We start from the raw sequence: 25,948 nt of genomic DNA, 5'->3' as shown, positions 1-25,948 counted from the left end.
GGCCATCCTGGGGACGAGGACATGGCGCAGCAGTGAGTGGAAACGCTGGGACGACGACAGAGCTAAGGCAAAGAAGGGGATGGGGAAGGGAAAGGGGTTTTGTTTGTCACAATCTGAGCACAGCCAAGACTTGCTGTGGCTATTGCAACGGTCTTTGTACAGTTGTTCTAAAAGTCAGAGCAAAGTTCTTCTAGTATTTTTTTTTTTTTTTTTCCTGAGGGAAAAAACCAAGCTTACCTTTTGGTGTGGAAATGTGGACTGAATCATGGCAGTTTCAAAACTGTGCGTCCCCTTGAGCTGTGTCTTCTCCCACAGGGCTTTGAGTACTTGCACGGAATTACTCTGTATGGACAGAGGTTCTGCAAACAAGCTCTGCAGAAAATGTTGAAAACAGGATTTCATTATTTTTTTTCACTTAGCCATCAACAAAGAGCACCATGTTCTGACAGTGGGGCAGCCACGCCAATAACCAGGGATTAGTTCACTGTAAGGAGTTATGATGGATCACTGTGCACGCAATTAGAGAAATCCTCAAATATTTCATTTCCTTTGGGGCTTTTTTAAATTGTACATTAGATATCTGTAAGGCCAGGGGCTCACCCAAGATGATCTATCAGCTGTCGCTGCGCATAGCAGGTTGCACGCCCTTATTGCATCGCAGTGCTGGTTTATCGAGCCGTTAGCAGCCCCAGCCTCTGCGTGCCAGGAGCAGATCTCGGTGACGTGCATCCCTTTGGAAAAGAGGGGTCATTTACCAGCCAACGCCAAGGGATGCTCAGCACCGCTGCGGGTTTGGGTGGGCTCCTCTGGACCCAGCTGCAGCTCGCGGTCCTTGCGCAGGGACAGGAACGGTACAACACTTGCCACTGCACCGAACGGGCAATGGGGTGAAACACAAGAGGAAAAACTCCACAGAACACGTTCAACACCAGTTTTGCTGGCAGAGCACAGGAATTTTCAGCCCTTGAAGATTCACAAAAGAAGATGAAGCCTGCGTTGGGTTGGGTGTTCTCCCCTCCCAATCTCCCTGTTTCAAAGGACAGCGAGGATGCACCTTCACGCTGCCTGGAATTATTCTGATATTTCACCAGCATCAAGTTCTTCATCGTATAAACTGCACAAAGCCAACGCTTCAAGAGCACTATGAGAGCTGAGCGTTTCTGCCTCCGCTGTATCTACTACATGATCTTGGAATTAAAAAATGCATTTGCATGCAGGAGCCAAGTTAAAAGCACACAAGCAAATCTGATTTTCCGTATTTTGAGTAATTGATTTCGCAATAGGAACAATGTCCTTTTAACGTAAGTTTCCTGGATGGACATTCCTCCTTCTCTTTCTAAACAGAAACCCGACCATCCCAGTCACACTGTCTGGCATCCAGCTGACACAGACACATCCAGCGAGATGCAAACCAGGAATTTTATCATGGCAGGGGCAACGCATTTTTCCCAGCTAAGCCGTCAGAAACAGCCGGATCATTTTGTCCCAGTAAAGAGGGAAAGCAGTCCCTCTGGCACGAGAAAACAGCAGCTCAATGAGTCCGTGCTGGGCAAATGTCCGAGCGACCCTGGGGAGGGTGTTAGGAAGGGACGTTGGTGCTACTGGAGCAGGATGAGGGAAATTAAACCATAAATCATGTAGCGTTGGAGAATTATTTTAATGAATGAATTGGTGAAAGTAAGCATCCTATCAAATAACCTCTCCAACATCACCCCTTATTCTAATTTTGTTCCTTTTGTTCATCATTGCTTAGCTGTAAGGCAATTTCTCAGATCTCTGCCGACATAAGCTTCTCTCCCCACTGCCCTGCACTAATCATCTCCTGTGTCATGACTTCCATCCGAGGGTTTCAAAACAGGATATAATTATTCACTAATATTTTTCAAATTAAATAGAGAATAAAAAGAAAACAGGGTCATGAAATTAGGGATCTCTTCTGGACACTTGAGAGAAAAAGTCTCTCTTCTCGCTGCTCCTTCTGCAGAAGACGATGTCAAACAGAACATGGAGGAATAAAAATACGGTAACTGGAATTTAAACCTTCAGAAACCGTAGATTAGTTCATCTGTCTGTGAGTCTATGATGGATCTGCTGAAAACTAAATTTTTATCACCAGCCTTTGATTTAACTCATTATTAACACACTATAAATACATTTTATGTCAAATTTATCTCCTGTACAACTAGGCTTAAATAACATTATCCCAGGGTTGAATTTAGTAATTTAATAATAGTTAAGATAACCAGAATTTAAAAGCTTTAAGTAGTCAGGGAGAACCAGTGTTTGGGGGCAGCATCCAAAGGGAGCAGGACCCAGCAGGGGCAGGGATGGGACGGGGGAACGGGCACCGCAGGGCAGAGGGATGGGGATTCCCTGGGAGCTGGGAACGATGCGAAGCACAGTTATCCTGATAAACGCTGGAACTGGCAGGGCCGAGCTCAGGGTGACCTGGGGAGGGGTTAAAGGCAAAGGGTTTCCAATGAAGAGTGTGTGGGGAAAAGGCGAGGCTCCAGGGATGGATTTGGTGATTACATTGTCAGTGCCGCTGGTTCACACCATGGACCGCAGACGGAGCGGAGGTCGCTGTGTTAATGGCCAGCGGAGCAGGGAGCGAGCGTGCCGGCTCTGCCACCGTCTCCTCAGCCTCTGCTCCTCCTTGCTTGTTTCAGAGCATTTTAGTGATTTAATCCATATTTTTCAACATCTGTTTTCCTCTCATCAGGAATAAAACGACCCATTCGTAATGTAATTCCTGTCTTGTCTCTAGGTCCTGTTAACATCCAACCTCTCTCATCAGGGTTTCATTGGCAGAGTAATTCACCTCCTTTATTTTCAACTTTCCATGTTGTCTTCTCCCCCCTCTTTCTTCCTCTGCTCTTCTTTCTTCCTTTGCTTTGTCACTGGCCTCTCCTTCCCCAGCTCCTGACCATCCTCATCCTCGTTCCTCACCTACAGCAAAGCCCCCAGCCCCACAAACAGCCCACGCAGGCACCGGGAGCCACGGAGACCCCTGCTTGTCCTGGAGCACCCAAATACCAAGCCCTACTGACCTGCATTTTTGAAAAGCATTTTTAATATTTGTTTCCAGGAGCAAACACAGGGAAGAGTGATGTGAGCAGTTAAATTCACAGCATTTGGCCCCACTTTTTTATCCCCAGACTGTGTGATCTCTCCATTTTGAATTTGTTGTATTTCATAGAAATATAAAAAAAAAAACTTATAAACTGCAAAAATCCCTTCAACCTTCTGAGAAATCACAAGGGTCACAAAGCGCTGTGGATTAATATGATTATTTAAAGAGATTAAGCATTAAAACATTTTTTTCTAAGTACAAAATTAGCGATATAGATGTGCTAGTAATTCGTATCGCACACACCTGCTGGAAGAGGAACATGAGATGGATCCAGAGCGGAGGCTGCTGGCTGACCAGGGTGAAACTGGATTTACTGTACAGGCAGTAATGGCCCTTCAGGGGACAGCTGAAGAACAGCTTCGCTACGCAGCTTCTAACAGTATCTAGAGAGAAATATACAGAATATTAAAATCAGCTCCAGAAAAGACAGAAACCTAGCTGCCCATCACCGGGACGGGCAGCCCCGCAGCGCCTGGGCACACATTTCCATTACGGGGTATCTCAGGCTGGGTCAGCTCTTCCTGAAATCAAACACGAGCCAGCTGACAGGACCAAGAAATCTAACCTCCTGTGCTTTAAATCTTACGTGGGAATCATTTACTCCTAAATGCAAAAGGTACAAGCTGGTGCGCAGTTGAGCTGTTTATCGTCTTGGTGCTCTCTCCTGCATTCGGTCCCGTCGTTTGGCTTATTGAACTGGACAGATCTGTCAAAACTGTGCATCGCTTATTCTTATTTAAAGAGTTTGTTGGAAAAAACATCCCTTATTAGGAAACGGCCATATGGGGGCCTGACATCTGTGGGATTGGTGCCCAGACTTTGTGCAGTGAAAGCTGGTGTCTGCAGGGATGGAGAAGTGCGGCCGCGGCTCCCGGCCAGGGATGGGCTTGTTCAGCTGCTGGGAAAAGCCGTGGTGCTTCCCCCCTTCGCAATAGGTCCTTTGTCACTTTGCAAGGTGACACAGTGACTGGATCAAATCAGTACAGCCACTGGCAAAGTTGTCATGGTTTTGACACTGGCTGGCAGCAAAACAAAACAACAGCCGCTCACTCACCCTCCCACCTCCCAGGGATGGGGGAGAGAATTAAAGGGGTGAAGAGAAAAGAGACTTGTGGGTTGAGATGAGAACAATTTAGTAACTAAACTACAGTAGCATTGGAAATAATAATAATAGTAATATATAGAGAGAGATAAAAGAGTGATACACAGTGACACTGCTCACCACCCCATGACCAAGGCTCAGCCTGTTCCCAGCTGACAATCCCAGAGCAGGGAGAGTCCTGAAACCACAATCCCCAAGCAGAGATAAGAGCCCAAGCGTCCAAGAGACGGAGATGACCCTGAGAGAGGGGCCACCTGGAGGGAGACAACCCGGAGCAAGAGAGAGAACTTCCAGACAGAACCTCTTCTCTATACTGGGCATGACAGGCATGGGATGGAACAGACCATCGGCCAGTTGGGTCTCAGTCCTACCCCTGAGGTGGAATCCTGGGCTGGTCACTGGGGCTGTGCTCCCTCCCAGCTCCTCCTGCCCCTGCAGACACTGGCAGAGCAGAGACACTGGAAAGTCCTCGACTGTCCTGGCAGCAGCTCTGCCCATCAGTGTGTGATCAGCTTCTCCCCTGCACAAACCCAAACCAGCCTCACACCAGCTGCTGGGGAGAAAGTTCACTCTGTCCCAGCTGAAACCAGGGCAAAAGCCCCCTGGTCACAACTGCCAGCACAGCCACAGACTTCGCAGCAAAACACACATGGAGTTTAACTCCCAGTCCCAGCTGCAGGGCACTAGGACACACAAAGCATCTCCAGCTCTCCCTGCTCTGTCAAACACTGACCCTTTATGCCACCTGTGATCACGTCATCTGTTGATAAAAATCCTGCAGAGGTTACGTGCACTCTGAACATGTCCTTTGGGATCACCTGCCCAGTGCTAAAGCTATATGCTACGTCATGTTACCTGACCCTGAACTCCCCATGCTGGTTTTAACTGGAAATTAAGCCCTGGAGATGCACGATTCTGCTTTTGCAAAAATATTGACCTTGAACCCTCACTTTCTGTCTTTGGATGACTACTCCTAATGACAACAGCATGTTAGACATGACCTAACCAGGCTTCTTTATTAACTTAGAACAGTGGTATCACTTTATAGCCCCTCTGAACAGGAACAAGCGGCTATCCAAGGTGAAAAGGCATGGAAAAAAAACCACAGAGAGCCTTAGAGGATGACCTTGATGCAAACACAGGGGAGAGCTGCACCTTCTTCACCCAGATGGAGAGTCCAATTTGGAAGGGGAGGGGAACGACTGGTCCCACCAGCTGCTGCCGCCGCACACTTTTCCTTGCTAAGGGCAGAAATGACGGATGGACAGACAGACAGACAAGCAATTCAAAGGAGAGGAGAGAGCAGCGGAGGCTCCCGTGGAGCCAGCTGGCCAGGGCTCACTGCCCAGCATCCCAAAATGAATCACACCGACACGGGCTGTGCTGGGAGCGTGACTCAGGGTCTCGTGCTATCCCGGTGAGTCACCGTGCCGTGAAGGTGTAGGAATGAAATGCTGTAAGGAAATATCCAAACTGGAAAAATGAGCTGTAGCTTTTTAGAAAATGTGGCTAAAGGGAGACAGTTTGAACAGCACAGCCTTCCAGATCTACCGACAATGAGCGCCAGCAGCAAGGAACACTGATAGCAGAAGGCAGCCTTGCTGTCCAGCAACAGAGCATCTTTAAACACTTGCTGTTTCTAACATTTTTCATTTAATCAAGATGTGAAAGCATAGGAGAGAAATGTAATAAATTCAGTATTTCACATAAAAACACCACGTACGAGGAATGAGTTTCCCAGAGGTACAAAAGCATCGATGTTTGTGCTTGAGCAAAAGTATCGAAGGACCAGATTGTCACTAAAAACACAGAAAATTCAGAACTGGGATGTTGGAACCTGCTGAAGATGCTACAGAGAGGCCAGATAGTTGTTAGGCTGGGAGAAAAAACTGCAGAAGCTGGCAAATGGAAACCCCTTTATTGTCCTTTGACAAAGCTGTTTGAATCTGCCAAGAAAAGGGAGCTCAGCAGCTGCAAGCCGGGGCTGCAGAGCTCAATGAGAGGCTGCTGTAGCACAGGAGAAGGGATCCGAGGTGTAAGGATCTACAGTGGGACAACAGAGAAGCGTGCGTGCGACCGTAAGCTTTCAGCAGCAGAAAGCCAGGGCTTAAAGTTGAACCAACAAAGATGCAAATGCTGCAAAACTCAGATAACCATTCTGGAAAAAACCCCAAACTTAGCTGCAGCTCACAGATACATGATGCCCACAAGCAGCATGACCAGCTTAGCAGGAAAAAAGATGGGGTATAAAATGCACTGCTCTTGGATTAGGTGCTATGGAGAAAAATGAGTTTAATGGAATTGCCCACGCCAGGAATCTGCCAGCGTTCGTGGTCAGTATAACGAAGGAGTTTGAGAAACCGAAAGGGTTAATTAGAGTGACTCCAGCTCCTGGGACATACTAAAGCACAAAACTAACTGATATCTCCAAGGAGGCTGCTGACAGGATGCTATTCAACAGCATGGTCTAGACTGAAGACCCCTGGTTCATGCCTCACAGATGCCAACAAAACCTTAACTTCACTACGCCCAAGCAGAAGCAAAGCCCCTGGTTTGCAATTAACTAAGGGTGCTCGGTGCTAGGTGAGGGTGCGTTTGATGGGGCTGTGAAGGAGGTTCCCGAATGCTGCAGAACAAAAAATTGCAAAGGATATATGGAGAGACACAAGATCCTAACAAATTGCTTAGCAAGACATTGTGGATGACACAGAGGAAAATCCTGAGGCTGATAACACACGCCAAAGTAAATGTCAGCTCCGGCGCTGGAGCCCGTGCTGGCTGAGCAAAAAGTTTGTTCCTGGAAAAAAGCAGCATTCATTTGTCAATAGGGACTGAAAGCCAGCCTCCTACTCAGACAGTCTTTAAGCCTTTGGTATGAGATGAGTGATTACTCACAGCTATTTCTGCTGCATTGTGAAGGCTGAATTTGGCAATGTCTGATAACAAGCCCAAGTCTACTACGTGAGTTTTTCAATGGTTTGCGATGAACTACCAGTTTCAAGATATAACGGCTAATCTCAGTTATCCCAAAGTCAGTGGAAAGTGGTATTTAAGCAACAAACCTGTTCTGATGAAGGCTAAGGTGACCCTGATCCACATCTAGCACTATGACACCGTATTTTGCTCAAGCGCAAACCAACATGCCAATAGTGTGGGAATTCATGTTTATGGTCATGGGAGACCTGCAAATAGATAGCCAAGGCAAAATGAGCTGCTTGTCATCATCTGGACATGGGAAGCTGCCCAGAATGAACCTGGGAACATTTTCAATAAAATGACTTGTTAGAAAAATATTTACATTGGGCCATTTCACAAAAAATGTTTAAAATGGGAAAAAAAATTACGAACATTTTAATGAACAGCACCAGTAGAGACTGACCCATCGTATCACACATCCCCCACAAACTCCCTCACAGAGACAGACCTTTAACTAAAAATACAGATTGTGATAGTCACATCGGTTGAGTCACAGCCTTCCCAAATTTGCCAGCACCCACTGAAGGCGCAGGCAGGACCGCCCGCACTGCCCTCCTGCAGCACTGCCCAGCTCTGCTCACCAGGGACCCAGCGCTCAAGCGTCTGGCCAAAGTCCAGAGGGGTCTTGAACCACTGCAGCTTTCTCTTTCTAGCATTATGAATCATAAAATAGGTTTAAACTTTTACTCAAATGTAACCATGGCAGTAGAGCTCTCTGGTACTACATCCCATATGAAAACATAGTGGGTATCATAAATATGATTCAACAGGTTATGAGTCTGTAGTGCTCAGAATATCCTCCCAAACACCTGTATTACACATGGGAAGTGGTATCCCAACACCCAGCTGCTCTGACACTAACTTTTGTATGCTACATTTTCATTAAGAAGCCAAATGAAAGCACTGAATGTTTCTGGAAGTGATGCCATTACTCTTCACAAGTATTTCCCCACTTGGCAGAGTCCACGCCCTGTATCCCACTGTAGCAGAGTGATAACATCCACTGTGGGGTTTGATATTTCTAGTATAGTATCACACTTGAATAAGATATTATAAAAGGATCCCAAAGAACCATTATTTAAACCTCAAGACATCCATCCCAGGTCATTTTTGCGGTACGTCGTGGATCAGTCAGAAGTGTGGCAGGAGCCAAGCATCCGTGTAACACATCTGTGTTCATGCTTGTGCTCAGACACACTCTGAGAATGAAAAAGATGTTTTTAAAATCCTTGTAGTATTTACAAATTCATGTACAATATGCAGCTGGAGAAGATGCATTTGGGGATTTCCTAAAGCACGTGTACAGAAACGGGCTGAGCTGTAGGCAAGCGCTGTCGCACACTTTTCCCATCCATCGCTGCAAGTTGTATAAACCACTGAACCAAATATCAACCTTGTGTCATCCCAGCGGATTCCAGAGGAGCTGAAGCAGAGATAACACAACACTGCAAGACCTGTGCACACCTGAGAGACGTCAGGGCGGTCATTTCTGGGGAAAACCACCCTGCGTGCGCACCTGGCAATGCACAGCAGCTCTGACAAGCAAGCAGGGATGGGGCTTGGGGGTTTAGCTAGGAAAGGGGAGCATACAAAAAACGTTGCTAGGAAGAACAAAATAATTCAAAGCAAAAAAAGCTTTGACAGGGAAAAGAAACCAGCCTCAGCCTACAAAGGTGGAGACAACTTAGGTCCCCGAATCTCAGTGTAATTCTCCACGTGGAAACACATCGCTGCCTGCCCTGACCTCGCCTGGTGAGGAAAGATGGATTTAGCCCCAAAGAAACTTCCAGGAGATCAGTAAGATACAACACACAGGAGATGCCTGTCAACAAAACCTCCTTGCTCGTGCACAGCACGTCTCGGTGAGCGCCGGTAATCCAACGGTGACTAAGGGTCCTTTTGAGGGGATTTAAAGCCATGAAGTCTGAATTATGGCCAAGATGGATCTGCAGTTCTTTAAAAATAACTGGTCAGAAGCATGTAAAGGAGAGAGGAAGGAAAAAATGAACTCATTTCCCCGAGGACATCAAGCTGATGACACTGGTCACATTTAAGCTACACATCTACAGCCCTAGAGCCAGTTCTGTACTGTAGGAACTACTGTTGCGTCCAAGCGTGGAAGGGAAATTGTAAGCAGGGTGTTTGTGCCAACTGCTATCTCACTGCGTAACCTGTCCCATCAGACCCTAATGAGGATTTATGGAAACACCACTTCACCCACGAGATCTGTGACTCTAACAGCACTTCTGTACCGCACGGGCTCACAGAGGCTTTGACTGCAGAAAGAGAAAAAGAAAAAAAAAAACACAACAAAAACAAAACAAAACAAAAAAAACCCCAAACACCAAACCCCAGAGGCAGGGTTTCCTTATGACTACTTCAGAGTGCCAGCTCTCAGAGCTGGGCGATGGATGAGATCATTTTGCAGATGGCAGAGACTGATCATGATCCCAAGGAAACGCTCCTCCAGTCAAACATTCCTCATCGCATCTGTTGGCAAGTCTCGTACTTCTAGCAAGAGAAGAAGCAACAACTTGTTTTTCCTCCAGGAAACAAGAGAATATTTGTTGGAATTTTAAAGCCCGCTACTAAGTGGCTGTGCCTGGGGAAAAAGAACAAAATGTAAACAGAAGAATGCCAGTGGAGCTGGTAATTGTTGTTTATTCCAGCTGAACGTGCTGAGCTAAACTTGGAGAGGCGCAGGCGAGTAGGTACAGCGCCACTGGTTCTGGGAACAGCTAAGGCATTATTTGATTTATATCGGTAATCGTGTCCTATTAAATAAAATCTGTTAATAGGAGTAAAAGTATGCTCATAAATTTCCCAAATAGAACCAAACCCTCCCATAAACATGAAACCAGAGAGTCAGAAATGTACAGAACTTTTAAAATTTCAGTTTGAAGGCTTTTTCAGCTCGCTCAGTTTCCTTTTCCTGATCACTTGAGTTTGGATTACAAATAAGTACACAAACAATAAATATGTTTATAGGAGAAAAGGGTAATTTTTAAAGAAATCTGCGTCAAGAAATGCTGATTTATGGGGTTGTTGGTTTGTTTGGTTTTTTTTTTTAACACTACTAGCTTTGCATGCGTGCCATAACTCAGCCCAGTAGATTCCACCTCCAGTAAACTACACAAAAATTAATGGAGAAGGCATGCTGTAACGGGGTCTGGACCGCCACTGCAATGCACTCTGAGTGGCAAAAGCCACATTTGAGAACATACAGATTAGCTTGACTTTATAAAACCCTTTATACAACCCTTTCCCGTTGGGGTAATGAAATACCGACGTTGTTTGGGAAGGCAGAGCAGGAAAAAGTCTCTGCCACATTGTCCCACCTTCTGCTGCCTGCATCCGTGACCAAAGGGCACCAGCAGCTCCCGGAGGAGCCAGTGGGTCCGTCCTGGTCCAACCCAGCAGCTCAGCAGTCCTCTGGTTTGGGTTTCCCCCCAGGAGAGCGCTGACACCACCCCATGGGAATCCCCCAGCTACCAGAAGGCGCATCTGGAGACCAGCCTGCTGGAACCAGTGCCTCCGGATTAGGTGTGAAGCGCACGGTTTGCTGTTATCGCGTCCGGGAGGGCAGCGAGTTAAGAGCGTGTTCATGTTCCTGTTACGCTCCCTGTTGGGCCAAGAGCTTCTCCGCGGTCTGACAACGCGGATCACCGTGAGTGCGATGGCCATCCCTGAGTTCGCGCTTCCATCCTCACTGCCAGCCCCACCTTTGGGATGCATCTGCAATACCAGCCCTGGAGGATAAAATGCCAACTCATCTTTTTTCTGCCCTAGCAGCAGCAGAGTTCACCTCTGGAAACGCTGGCCTGAGCCTGCGCAGCTTTGTGGTCCCACCGAAGGAGCAGAGGTCCATCTGTTCCAAATCAACGCTCGGCTTATGGAACGCTGGAATTTATCAGCCCGGTGCAGGGGCGAGCGCTGCAGGGGAGCAACGAGCTTTTCCCTCCGTGCCATCATATGGTACCGATTATCTCCCAGTACAGCATAAACCGTAATAACAACCAGACTCAGGGCCAGTGTACTGCAACCTGTTTCCCCTGCTGCCTCCTCCTCTTTCAGCATTCTGTCATTAATCCCATAAAATGTTTGCTGTTTGTATTTCCTCCTGGAGGGCACTGACGAGCCAGGAGTGACTTACTGCTATAAAATAGAATATTTTTAATTGGAGGGCATTGCATTTTGAATGTGGCTTCAATGGCCAAGGATGGTATGATGCACAACATCTCCCTGAGCTCCATCCTTGTAAAAAGGAGGCGAGGCAGGCTGGAGATGTGCAAATCCCTCCGTATCCTCCCCACACATCCACTATCAAACACTTTCTTTCCAACAGCTCACTCAACACTCCATGCTCTGAGCTGTAGCCATTCATGGTGGCGTTTTTATCCCAATTATCTAAAGAGCAAGTAGAACTAACGTGGAAAACAAGGACCTGCCCTCGAGCTATAACCAAATCCAGCAGCCATCCAGGCTGGTGTCTGGGAACCATCTGACACCAGCCACTCCCAGAGGCAGGATGCACGTGGTCCCGCATTTCATCTGCCATCCCTGCACGGCTGGGAAACAAGAAGAATAAGTCAAAAATCATCCAACATGCAGGGTTCAAGGTGAGACCCCATCCCTGGAGGGGTTCAAGGCCAGGCTGGACGCGGCTTTGGGCAACCTGGGCTAGTCGGAGGTGTCCCTGCCCATGGCAGGGGGTGGGACTCGATGGGCTTTAAGGTCCCTTCCAACCCAAACCACTTCCAGCCTCCTTGGAGACATCACTTAGTTTTGTGCTTTAATATGTCCCAGGAGTTAGAGTCACTCTAATTAACCCCTTCAGTTTCTCAGACTCCTCCTTTATATTGAACATGAACGCTGGCAGATTCCTTGTTTGGGCAGTTTGATTAAACTCAATTTTTCCCCATAGCAACTAATCCAAGAGCAGTGGATTTTATGCCCCATCTTTTTCCTGCTAAACTGGTCATGCTGCTTATGGGCATGATGCATCTGTGATCTGCAGATAAATTAGGGCTTTTTTTTCAGAATTGTTACCCGAGTTTAGCAGCATTTGCATCTTTGTTGGTTTAACTTCTAGCCCTGGCTTTCTAGTGCTGAAAGCTTACGGTCACACGCACGCTTCTGATATTGCAGATGCAAATCTGGGCAAAGTAGTTCAAACTAAGCAGGAACTGAACCAAACCATCAGCCCCAAACAAACAAACAAATAAACCTAAAATAAACGAATTTTTCTGGTTTCAGATGCCTTCTTTCTGCCCCAGTTTACATCCCCTCTCAGACCGCAGCATTAGTTCCAAAAGATTCCCTAACACGCATGCATCCTGTAAGCTGTTGCAGCTTCTCTGTTCTTTACAACACCCTGAACTTGACCATTTTCTTAACCTGAGACATTCTGGCCAACAGCCCAGTCTTAACGCTGCTTCTGCTCATCACCCAGTTCCCAACCCTCCTCCGCCTGAAGCGCATGCAGCCAAAAATAGTAAATACAAGACGCGACACGGGAGCTGAGGACATGTCCATTATTCAATGTGCATGAAGGCAGCTCCAAACCATCCCAGACAGACCATGGATCCACCCTCACGGCTCTTGACCTGTGTCCCTTCACAGCTGTAAAATCTAGCACTTCAAGTACCATTACATACATTTTGGCACACAGTATAATTCGAATGAGCTTGTAAATCAACAAGGAAACTGAAAACACACATTCTGTAGAGCAAAAATATTTCGTGAGGGCTAATGTCTGCACAGCAAATGGGTGAATCAATAGCAAAAAGAAAGAAAATTTGCAAGTCACGATGTTACAGAGGATGACTGGAGGGGTTCAAGGCCAGGCTGGATGAGGCTTTGAGCAACCTTGGCTAGTGGGAGGTGTCCCTGCCCATGGCAGGGGGTGGCACTGGATGGGCTTTAAGGTCCCTTCTGACCCAAACCATTCTGGGATTCTATGACTCTATGCAGGGGACCTGGAGTGGTCATCGGATCTGTCCCCTTGCCCACACTCAGAGCCAAGAGGACCTGTGACACTGGGATTTGTACCAGCAGTACAGCTAGCTGATGACGTAAGGCAAGCTTCAGAAGAAATAAAATCTTATATTAAATCAACGGATGTAAGTGGAAAGACCAGTGATGTTTTAGGGAGCACCATCCCTTCTTCAGACCTGTCAGACCTCACAGCAGTGCCTTGCTGAGGCCAGCTTCCCAGCTTTCTTTAACATGCTTTCAACCTCTGCAATCTCCTCTCCCAGGACAACATGGAGAGCTTTTTCTACTGTTTAAGCTGAACTTTTTTTATTGGTATTTAAGCTCATTATTTCTCGCCTTGTCCAGCATGGGCTGTTCCCTAACTCTTTTCTCATAGCTGACAATTGTTATCCTCCCTCAGTTTTCTCCTACTTTGGTCACTATGCCACATTTTCTCAATTTTCATCCTTTCGAGGGATGTTGGAATGTCAATTCTGATTTGAGTCAGAAAGCCCCACCAGTACCTTCCCCTGGTACCAGCTCACAAAGGGCAAGTGAAAAAGCAAGGAGTGCGAGACCAGCACACGCACCCCGTGGTCATTCCCCCCTGCTCTCCTGGTGCCTCCATCTGTGACTCCGCCATTCCCAGAGTCAGGGCTGGTGTTATTTTGATAAGCCTGGGATGGCTCTAACCCATGACGACTTCACCTCGTCACTCCTGAAACCAGGGTCGCTGGATGCGCTGGAGCAATCAGTTCTGCCATTTAATTACCTGTATCGCATTATGTGCTAAGAGGTGCCTATTTCCTGTGTTTTTGAATTTGCTTCCTGCCAACTTCATTTCATGTTCATTAGAACCTGTATGAGGACAGACAGGGAGCCACCACCCCAATTAATCTTCTCAGTCATTCACGATATTGCAGATCGCCACCAGCTGCCTCTTTTCCACGCTGCGGGCTCCCAGTCCATTCTTCTTCACGTAGAGCTCTCTGGTTATCCTCGTACTCCTGCTACAGACCTACTTGGTCCTCAAGACTCAGGCTCCAATTCATGCAGACAATGACATAATAATGTCATCAGCAGGTGTCTGTTTTTCTTAATAATTCTTCTCTTGCCCATTTGCTTTGTGTCAGCTGCTGAGCACGGCTGTTATTCGCACGCTGCAGCGCTGTTTTCTTGCCACACATTTTGCCTCTATTTCCTTCAAACACCCTGTTTCATGGGAAATTATTCTGCAGTGCCTGTCTCTTCATATTTTCCCTGTTTTACATATTAAACTTCCAGTTCAGCAAAATCCGGCACAACCACAAAATTGGCCAACTCTGTATATTAATATTTTCTGACATTTTCTTACTATTTTCTAAACATCTTGTTTGAAAAATAAAATGGACACATTTGAATGGGCCTTTAGAGCTTGGAGGAATCACAGAAGTCCAATAGCTGCAAGGTTTTTGGTGGAGTGGTTTATGTAATATATGAAATATTAAAAAAGCTGTCCCCGGCGTAACGAGCCAGACTGCATTTCTTCATCGTATTTCGAATGAGTCACATAAATCTCCTGTTCTGCACATGTGTCCCTACTCAAAGAATTTCCCTAAGAATGCTAGTCGAGGATTTTCAGGAAATTACAATAGTTTGAATGAATTTAGAAACAGTCGTATGCTTACAACATATCATAATGGATACTTCAGAAAGGAAACTGAGCAATACTTTAAAAAATATTCAAAGTATTGTATTTGATTAATGCAAGGTCATGGCATTCAGCACTTCAATTCCAGATTGTTCATTCTCATATTTCCACTGTAATTTTATGAAAGAAAAGTTTTATCTTTAATTCTACCAAATAAATATTTCAAATAGCAAACCTGGAATTTAAGATATTTAGGAAATCCTTCAGAAACCTAAGCTTTCAAGATATATACAGTTATATCCCTTTTATGAGTGGGAACTGCTTTTCAACTTCCTGACCACTGGAAAACGAAACAAACAAACATCTTATCAGCAAAAGTTGATATCTGATGGACCTGAAGTTACGTAGTACCAGAAGATGATGTTTTAAGTGACTGCAAATCAATTTAATTTACGGAGTCAGCTACTCTTTGGAATCAGCGTGGCCCATGGAAGGGTTGGGCTGTCAAGAGCTCACAGCAGACACACACACGTTCACGTTAAAGGAAGCGCCTGCTCCTCAGTGTAAACAAGAGGCTCACAACCCAACCGAAAGAATTTCCTTTAAAGAGGAGCATCAAAGACCCATCTTGCAGTGTATCGCCCATTGCCCCCGCAGTCTCCCAAAACCAGCTTTCTCGCTCTTGAAAACAAACACCCGCCCTTGATGAAAGCAGAAAACATTAAACAATGCCAGGGAGAGGGGGAGATAGGATCCAACCCCACCCAAAGCACCAGGGATCTCATTTTGTTGCACCTTCAAGGAGATTTTTGTTCCCGCTGGAATGTGCTGACCTGAGGGTCCTGACCTGCTGCATTGAGCAACCTGGGGTAGTGGGAGGTGTCCCTGCCCATAGCGGGGGTTGGAACTCAATGGTCTTTAAGGTCCCTTCCAACCCAAACCCTTCTGTGATTCCATGATTTCTGGTGTATCTTGCAAGTCAACCGATTTTACGACCCATGAATGAGGAAGGACACCCAGATTTGCTCTGGACCAGCCCAGCAGAACAAGGAGGAGGGTTGTGTTAGCAGGTGCCTACCCACCTGCCTGCATGGCCAAGCCCACCCGTGGCACACGCCCTCTGTTGCATAACGTCATTTTATCATGTTCCTTCCCATCCGCGAGCTCTGCGCTAGAGGATCTTTGCTGCTCATTTGCCTGAGCCCCATGATAACTTTCCGTGCGGCGTTAAAACTTTCCTAATGGGAAAGGCTCACACCTCTTACCTTCAATAACGCACTGATCGGGGATGGGGATTTTCCTCCCCATCTCTGTGACATATGCTTTCACTTTTCCCAGGTTTTCCTTCAAGTGCAAGTAGAGCTTGTCCTGGTATTCCACGGGGCTCGTCCCTGCCTCTGGGATTTCTTCGGGGGCCTTTTCTTTATTTATCATTTCTGGCAAATTTGCTGATTCCGTGTTATCGATACTTTGGTGTGAAACCAAAGAATTCCCCAGTTGCATTGCTTCAGTGTCAACACTAAAAGGCAATTTGTCATTTTCTTGGCCGATGTAGATCTCGGTGAGGGAGATGCCAGCGGTTATCTCCCCGTTCTCCTCCTCCTGCCCGCTCTCCGAGTTCACCCCCTTCATGCGGACAGCGTGCAAAGCCAGGCTTTTGGACCTGCAAGGTGATTAAGGATTAATTAGGAAAGGAAAAATGTTTCAGAATAGAGGTAAGACACAAAAATCACCCAAACACGTGCTCTTACGAGTTACCTCTGTGCAGCTGGCTGAGAGCTGAACGCGGGGCTTGCTTAGCCAGAGGCAAATATCTTTCGATAAATACGCATTTCAAAAGCAAAGCTCAAGCCACAGCTTTAATGAGCCAATGAAACCAAATAATCTCCATATATCACAACATCTGCATGCCATGGATGGAGCTAGTCAACCTATCCGCAAGCCACTGAGAAGCCCAGTGCTGGAGTATGTGCTTTATTGTCACATCATCAAAATGCCATCCAGCAGCCCCTCCACCGAACCAAGGGTCAGCCTCTGGTCCTTCACTGCCCCATCCCTGCGTGCTCAGTTGAGCCTCTGTAAGAGTAAGAAGGGTACAAGCGAAGGGACTGAAAGGGCAAATACTGGAGTAGGAAGAGAAAACCTCTGGGTGCACGCTGCCGTCTGAGCCTGTATCTCAGCCGGGGTCCCGGCGAGTGGCACTGATCTCACCCAGCGCGTGGGCAAAAATTCAGTCAAATATTTGATACGTGTGGTCAGCAATAATACCCAAGAAAGGTCTCTCTCTTCCTTTCTAGTGATATCTGTATGCAAATATTTTCCTATCCCTTGTGCTGTTTTAGGGCCCAGAAGAGATGAAATAAATAATTTAGAAAGATTTTATCCAGCCTTTGAACTCATGGGTATGAGATTGGGTTAAAATTTGACTTAGGATGCCCGCAGGTATCATGCAAGCAGACCAGATTCTCAACGTTTGCACCAAGTTTTATTACAAAACTGGTATTCATGAAAATCACTCACACGCTTTACAGAGCCATACCTGTTAAATCTCATATCCTTCCTTTCTTCTTTAGAAACCTGCCCTAGACTGTATCTCCGCGCTGAGCCAGGGGTACTGTTGTCGAGGTTTATTTTCTCTTCGAAAGCCTGTATTTTAACTTGCAGCTTCTCATCTTCTTCGTTTCCATTCATAACAGCTTTTAAATCATCCGCTGGTACAGGAGGTTCTGTTTCAGTATCATTTTCCGTCCTAAGGGAGCAGAGAGCAGAGGTTTAACTCTGGCACACTGTGTTCATAGGGATGCTCCTGCCCGGGACCTGGATTGTGTACCTGGTAAAATAATCATGTTTCAGCAGAATTTCTCTTAGAGGTCAATTAATCATTTTCAAAAACATCTTCTAGATCAACATCACTGTCAGATGGGCCAGAAACATCGACCATCTCTGACAACACGGGATTAGGAACCGCATGTGCTCTTTATCTGCATAAGCAAAACCCAACTCCTTCTCTGACAGTCCCACAGCAAAAAATTTTTCAACTGAACTAAAACCATTCTCTCCAGCTTGCTAACCAGCAAGTTACTACATTATTTTCATAAACCAAAAGCTGAGCTAATTGCAGAGCTTACAGAAGTCTGTGGTTTTAAAGGTTTGATGAAAGTACATGCAGTTCCTACCCAACTGTGGTACTCGGAGTAGGAAAAATATCTTTTAGCACATGGCCAGGAGCAGGCTCAGGAAAAGTTCTGGGCAATGTGACTGAAGCTCAGCAAAAGAGAAAATGAAGAGTTAAAATGAACTTGTAGGACTGCAGGACGAGCTGCTTTGTTTTGAATTTTATTGTCATGTTAGCCTTAGAATGGGCAATGTTTGAATGCAAAATTTGAAGACAACTGTAAAATAAATCGAAGGGAAGCTGTGTATCTTAAAGAACATAAAGAAACTGCTGTCCTATATACCGCTGGTGAAAATTTGCTTTCCAGTGAATAACGTCACACCATTGTCACACCCTGCTCTAAGCACAGCCCGTTTCCATGCCCAAAACCAGGGTCCCTAGGTTAAAGTTTTCAGTCCGAGCGCTGGATTCCCCGAAGCAGAGTTTCTGGACGCGGAGTTTGCTGGGTTCCCACGCAGCTCAGCCTGCGGTGAGGCGCAGCCCCTCCAAACCCCGGGCCACCCGCCAGAAACCCAAACCTGGGGCATCCGCGCTCTCCCTTCAAGGTGCTGCTGGGCCTTTATGTGACAGTATTTACTTTTTAAACTCTACCCACAGCTCTCAAGCAAGCTCGTTTTGCTTCTGACCATTTCTTTGGTCTTTTTTTTCTCTGAGGAGGAAACATCTGAATAGCTGAATCTGTGAAACACGGACATGGAAAGCCACAAACGAGAGTTTGAACACAGCACTTCCAAAGCAGCAGAGTCTCAGCAAGTCATGCTCACAGCTGGGAAGCCCATTAAAAACTCCCAAATACTGCAAATTACTGATTGTGGAAACAAAGCATGTTTTAAAAAAAGCCAAACACGAACACTGCATCACAAAATGCACTTTTTCATTTGTTTTGATAAAGGCAGTTCAGGATATTTCTCAGGGGAGCTGGCAAGTTGTGTCTTGTTTTGTTTTTGATTTAGGCAAGATCTCGTATTAACAATGCAGAACACTTTGGAAAAAAAATATTCTTCTGTAATAAAAACCCTTGGTATGACCTTTGCTAACAAATCTTTCTGGAGATGTGGGACAAGATTTAATTTATTAGAAAGCTGTCACTCCAACATAACTCTCAACACTGCTCCCATTGTGGGCACTAAGCGCCAAGAAAAGCGTCTGTTCCATATGGATATACACATAAAGCCCTCTGGCTACCGAGAGGGGATTGATGGACTGATGGGGCTTATGAATGACAGCCCTAACCCAGCAAGCCTCGACGATGTTTGGAAATAAAACAGCCTTTTAGAACAGCACCTTTCTGTCCAGCATTCTCCTGCTGAGCTCTGATGGCTTGGTGAAGAAAATGCAAGATGCTTCTGCTAAAGCAAGGCATTAACGACTCCCGTTTGCCATCCGTAAAGCTGCAGTGAGTTGGTGCATACGGCGCTCATCGCTGCCTGGTGCTCCTCAAACCACCACCTCGGCTTTGACCCTGTCGGTGCCGGGATTTTGGAGCAAAGGGAGGGAGGCAGAGGCTCAGCCCCGGGCACGGGGGCTGTTCGCTCTCACGTGTACCCAACTTTGGGCTCACATCGATTCCCCATGAAGCCAACAACACGTATCCCAAACGCAATGTTCAATGAAGCCTCCACCCCACGCCCAACGGGACGCCTGGCAGCCCTTCCTGCCGGCCTCCCCTTCCAGCAACAGTAAAATAAACCATTGTTTGAAATCTTGGCAAGAGCCGCTCGGTACATTGCTGAGGTTGCTGGAGCAGGATCAGCTTACACCAAAGCTCGGGCTGTTTTTGAGAGGAAAAGGATGCACAAACCTACCGAGAATGCATAGGGCCCTAGTGCTGTGCTGCTCAGCGCTTCACTGCTTTTAAATTCTCTGCAGAAACAGACCTAAACACACCGGTCAGAGAGTCACGAGTGCTGCGTTAATTTGAAGAGCGTTTCCCCAGATCACCAGCACCATTATCAACATCACCAGTCGCATGCTTAAAATGGGAAAAAGAGCAAATAGGAACTGCTACAAACACACTCGAGTGGGATTGCTGCCAGGGCTTCAGCCCTGCGTGGATGGAGGCAACAGGAACGGATCAAGCGTGGGTCCTCGTGGTTCATCAATGGATGGACACAATCACCTCCTCAAACACGACAGAAGTGCAGATTTGAAGAAGGCAAGTGGTGGATAGTGACAGCAATCTCAAAACCTCCAGCTCATGGTTGGGAAGCCCACCAAGAGCTTCCAAATATTGCCAGGAACCAATCATGGAAACATCATCAGCCAGATAACGGTCAAGGCTGAGGTGCCACGGAGCTGGGGGCTGCATCCTCCGGCACTTCGCATGCGGTGCTGCTCGCAGGGACTAATGGTGGAGACCAGATCATTCTGATGGCTGATGCTGAGGACCAGGCAGGACAGGGAGCTGCGAGGGGAGTGGCTGCTTCACCCAGACAGGCTTCTTGGTACCTGCACTGGATTAAATCTTTACCAACATCAGAAAGCCTTAGATGCTATTATAGCTCTTTACTGCTACAAATGTCGATTTAAAGAAGGACAAATACTGTAGAAAACAAAAGGCAAATGGTAAATGAATGCTCAACGTGCTAGACCTACCCTCTCCTTTAAGGAGAAAAGTTAATTTCATGGAGCCACCACACTAACATGAGTAGCACTGGTATAGCCTGTTACACGCGGTTCTTACCCAGAACAAGGGCTTGTAAGCGTCATTAAATTCCCTTCCCTTCTTCTTCTTGACTGTGCTATACTTCCAGGTTGGATCAGTCCATTAAAACTCTGCATGTGTTCTCAGAAAGCACCTCCGAGACCAAATAACTTGAAATTTTGTGACAGTAAGGGGCAACAGAGCATCGCATGGTTTTAATTATCCTCCCCGCTAACTGCATGTAAAATTCACTGTGTCAAACAGCTCCACGCCAGCCATGGCTCTGAAGAAATCAGTTTCTTCTTATGTAAACACATGATTCTGGAAGGAATGGTTATAATCTAGCCACACATTTTAAAATCCTGTTTTCCTCTCCCAGCATAAAGACTCTGGATTGCTGCTCTTTAAAGAACAGTGACTGCAGCAGCTCCGCAGCCAGGAGGGGATTTCCACGCCAGCTTCTGGACCAGTCCCACTTAGTTAGTACGAGTCAGAATAAACTCTGCCTAAATTAGCAGAGAGCTCTCATTTTAGCCTTAACTGCTAAGCTATGCTTGTTCTTGCTGATACTTTGCTCGATAAAGGCCTGAAATGTCAAACCAATACCTAAAATTGTGAGAAATCCGTGTTTCTGCGTGTTCTCTTGTAGCCGTGTTGAGAGAACAAGACGATGGCAGCTGCAAGCAACCAGAGGACTGGGGGTATCACAGGGACTGTCCTGTCTCGTAAAAGCAGCCATTTATCCACAGAAATGTTCAAAACTCATACCAACAGAACAAAGAGCACGGTTACACCTTCATTCACTTATACGCACAGCAGCGTTCAAACCTCTCACTCCGAACCCAGTGCACCTTGAGCACACAGCCAAAGCCTTCGCCCTTCATGGTATAATCAGTAGAGTTTCTTTCCCGAAGGAAAATAAGGATGTTTTCTGAAAAAAACACTGAAAAATATTCTGATTTCCTCCCTTCTGCTCACCCAGACTCTCCACCCAACAGCACTTGGCGCCTGTAGCCACACTCACGGGGTGAAGCAGCTTCTGCTCCTCAGCAAAGCGAGTCCTTAACACGGGGGATTTCAGAGAGAGATGGGGAAACACCGCAACAGCATCTTCACAAAAACCTTTTCTTGCTTTTTAACAACTGTAGTGATAAATCTTAGGTGCACAAGATAAGGAGTAGGAATATCACAAGGTTTTAGCAAATAAAGTAACTTTTCTGCCATCAATGAAGGGACCACGATGGGCTGCAGGAACGATTACGATGCTCTGTTACCGAAGCCTCCATTCCTGCACTGCTTCGTTCAGTTCCCAGAACACAGGACCTCCTCCTGGTCCCCTTCACTAAGGGACATCTGGCACTCTCTTCTTCATGGTTGAACTTGACTGCTTTGGAAGAGGATGTCACTCCATGCTCGCTTTGCTGTCTCCCTTCGGCTTTTTCACCGTCTTCAATTAAACTCTGCATGAGACGAGCGCCAAGGGCTCCATTCCCACAGAGGTTTCTGCCACCAGGTGAAGTTCGGATGTTTCTTACAGCCTTGTTGTAAAACGAGCGAACATATCGGAGTTCCCCTCCTTTTTCATTTTTAACTCTCTCCAGGATACCAATTAATTGTTTCTCGAATGACCTCAATGTTTTGGCTCCGACTCCACGAGTCTGCCTCCAAGGCTATCCTTCATAGTTATGAGCTTTCTGACATCTGTGTTAAATTTTATCCCAGAATTGCTGTTCCTCTGTGCCCTCTTGACCTATTTCAGTATACACAATGCTAATTATAAGTCTCTCCCTAATTAAAAGTGACTACCACCATATATTTAAATAACACTTATATTCTTTCTGTAGACAGATGCAGCGATGCTCCCAATGTTTTAACCCTAGGATACACATTTAAAAGAAGCCGAGTGAGCAGAACATCTTTTTATATAAGCTTCAGAATTACTTTTTTCAGACTTTTTTAGCAAACCTTTACCAGGGAGCTACGCCAGTCATTGTTCAGGGGTTACCTTCTAGAATAAACTCAATGACAGTTGTGCAGCCTGACTTCACAGATTTATTTTTAACTGGGGACTTCTTAGATAGCCTTAGTTTACTTATCTGAGACACAGCTTTCTTCCTGTTGTTTAAGCGGAGATAGCTGTGGCTTTATCACACAAAAACAGCTTTACCTGGCTCCGGACGCGCTGTCGTTCCCTAGCTGTCGGCCGAGGAGCTTGGCGATGGCAGTGAAGCTGTTGCTCATGCGGTAGATGTCTCTGCTCTGGGCGCCCAAGATGCTCGAGAAGGTGTCAGTGAGACTCTTGATTTCCAGCAAAAGAATGTGGTGGAATGAGTGCTCCATGTTGGCCAGCTGGTTCACCAGATACACCAGGCAGATTCTGGCTCGCTCCTGGGCAAAATAAGGAGATAAAAACAATTTTCAACAAATTAATTCATTGTTTGCTTGTGCAAGGGAGGTTTGTGCGCATGCTGCTGATTAAAACATTGTTGGGGAACGGCAGCTACCCCGCGATAACCAACAAAAAGGCAACTGCAGCCGACAAAGAGTTTATTTTTATGCACTACTGCTGTTCCATGTATTCCTCCCAGCATCACCTCACCCTGCCTACCTTCAGTACACCTGGTCTCCTGCTCAGACCTAGAGTGCCATTACCTGGTACAAACACTGAGCCAGGAGCGAAGATCTCTTTTTCAGACCATAAAACATTTCCCAATCACGACTTCCCTTCTGAACCTGTTGGGTGTCACTGATTTGCTGTAATTAGTGGTGTCACCTAAGAGCCTGTTGTCACCAGCGCTGTCCTCCGGCACAGCGTGGGCAGAGGGGCCGTGGGCAGGAGCAGGGGGACTATCAGCCCCTATTCTCGCTCATGGCAAGAGGTTAAAGTGCCTCGTACATCACTGGGGTTCTCTCCTTTCACGGCAATTCATTTAGGAGCAATGCTCAGATTAGACCCGTGACTAACGCTGCAACAAAGAGAAGTTTAAAATGAGATGTCATTTTCAGAGCTCCTCACAGGCGGCGAGGCGCTGCCTGGCAGCTGTATCAATCCCTGCCAACACACCGGCGGCCGATACGACCTCCGCAGCCAAAGCTTCGCCAGCTGATTTATCAGGGGATGGGATCTCGCTGGTAGATGGGAGGGATCGCATCCCCCGCAAATGAGGAGTAAAGGGGCTGCTTCAGATCATCGTATTAAACATGCAAATATTCTCCAGCAAAGATACTTTATCATCGCTGCTTGGCAAGGGCACACAATTCCCCTTCCAACTATTTCTGTATAGACATGTACAAACTCACACTGAACCAGAAACCCCAAAGGTGAGACACGCATTAGGGTTCCTCTGTCTTGTTCTAATTGTCCAAAGTGCATTAGGTTCCACAGTCCCAAAAATATCTAAAGTAGGAAAAGAAGATACTAACTCATATCAGATCCTCCACCAGGATAACCAGGTATGGCTCCGGGTATGAAACCCACTTGATTGTTGCAGAAATTAGGAGACATTTTGCTTTTAGAGCCTGTGCTGAAATGCAAGCACTTTAGGAAAATACAAAATTCTCTTCTTCCCAAGGGTCAGCAGAAAAGGAGGGGAAGTCCTGTGCCATACACATCCTCGAACTGCGGGGCCACAGCATCATTGCCACTGCTCTGCTGGGACCGTGTAACAGCAGAGAAAAAATTGCTGAAAGTTTGATGCCAAGTACAGCTGGGCCATAACAATACATGGGGGACCTCAGCAGAACACGGCCCGAGCATCACCAGCAAGACCTTTTTTGAAGGAAAAAGTCAACTTATGTCAAACAAAAGAGGATCTGCTGCACGGTGCTATGACAGAGATAAATGAGAAAAGCATCTCAGACAAATTGCTTCCCTTTAGCCAGATGGGGAAAAACTCCAGCGACGTCCTCGGCGGGGCGGGAGGGTGGGATGGAATGAGCTTTTTTCTCAATGGCTTGAAAGAGGTTGACTTTTTGGTACATATTCACTAGTTTATTTGGAAGACAATCCTCCCCTCCAAGAGATAAACACAGGCTCAATTAACATTTAAAACACATTTTTGTTTCCTAAACAAACTGTGCAGCAGACGTAACTGGAATGGAAGTTTTGCCTGTTTTCGTGTCACTTTGATGCAGCTGGAGCATCTCCAGCCCTGCTGAAATGCTGCTACTCGCCTGGAGTGAGGTAAAAGAACAATAAACTCCACTGAGTAATGTAATACGGAGCTGTTATACAAAACAAAATTACAGCAAAATAGCTCCACATGAAAGCAGTGGTTATCCCTGCCACGAATTTTTATCCAAAAATTTTCAGAAAGCCTTTGGATATACATCACCCATTGTTATTTTAACAATGCATATTTTATGTATTTATGTATTTTTTTCATAAGCATCTCTTGCATTTTATGGCATTACATCTGCCAGGAGGTGAAGAGCTGAAATAGAAGCAATGAGGTGTGGCAAAGTATTTTGCTTTATCTGAAAACCAGGCTCAGGAGGCTATAAAAAGACATCACAAGCTTTCAGAAGTAACTCCCCTTTCTGCTTGGTTCAAACATACAGTCATTGGGGGGGGGGGAAAGGATTAAAATGTTCAGTTAACCTATGCCCCAAGATGGTGTTTTGCTTTGCATAAATTTATGGTTAAGGGACAAGTTCTGATTTCAAGTTCACCCATGAGACCGTCACTGACATGAGCAGAAGTGGCGTGGATAAACAAGGGGCAACCTTGGAAATAAAGGGATCGCTTTCAGCCAAACCTCTCATCTCTCCAGGGATCTGTCTGCCCTGCCAAGGTGGAGAGAGCAGCTCAGTGAAGAGAGTTTGCTTCTAGAAGCCAGCAGAAAGGATTTTCTGCTCATTTCTGCAGCCTATAGCATCGCTGGCCAAGGCTCAGTCCTCACCAGCTCTTTTCCCCAAGCAACCCACCCAGTGAAATAAAATGTCAACGAATAAAATTCCAACACTACCGGGGTTGTTTCATTCCCTGCTTGTTTTGCTTGGCCAGGAAGGGGGTGCTGATGCCGATCCACGTCTGTAAGTAAGAACAAGCAGCGCACCTGTGACACAGCTCCCTTACAGGAGAAGGAGGAGGGGGAGAAGCGACAACAGAGGGTTTCAGGACGGCATTGCCGTGGTGGGATGCGAGATGAGACCATCAGCAGCGTGCGTGTGCAGGGACCACTCTGCTTCTTGCACCTTTCTACTTGGACCTGGTATAAATAAGTTATCGGGCTGCAGCAATGCTTGTAACTTGACAGTTACGCTTAGATCAGAGTATTATTTTAATTCTTTCTTGTGGCTGCACTCATTAT

General features: G+C 46.4%; 1 protein-coding gene across 1 annotated transcript in view; it reads right to left on the bottom strand.

Moving 5' to 3' along the window:
• Positions 1-237: 237 nt before the first annotated feature.
• VEPH1 (ventricular zone expressed PH domain-containing 1) overlaps positions 238-25,948 on the bottom strand; it is a gene marked incomplete at its 3' end in the record, with an annotated part of 50,568 nt that continues 24,857 nt past the window's right edge. Inside the window, exons 6-10 of the mRNA XM_010083742.1 lie at positions 22,804-23,024; positions 17,357-17,566; positions 16,083-16,480; positions 3,377-3,516; positions 238-372 (exon numbers count right to left, since the gene is read on the bottom strand). Coding sequence (XP_010082044.1) covers positions 238-372; positions 3,377-3,516; positions 16,083-16,480; positions 17,357-17,566; positions 22,804-23,024 — 1,104 coding nt within the window. The remainder of the gene's footprint in view (positions 373-3,376; positions 3,517-16,082; positions 16,481-17,356; positions 17,567-22,803; positions 23,025-25,948) is intronic.

The sequence above is a fragment of the Pterocles gutturalis genome, unplaced genomic scaffold (genome assembly GCF_000699245.1).
Source record: "Pterocles gutturalis isolate BGI_N339 unplaced genomic scaffold, ASM69924v1 scaffold6625, whole genome shotgun sequence".
Classification (NCBI taxonomy): Eukaryota; Metazoa; Chordata; class Aves; order Pterocliformes; family Pteroclidae; genus Pterocles; species Pterocles gutturalis.
This window is presented reverse-complemented; position numbering and strand designations above follow the sequence as displayed.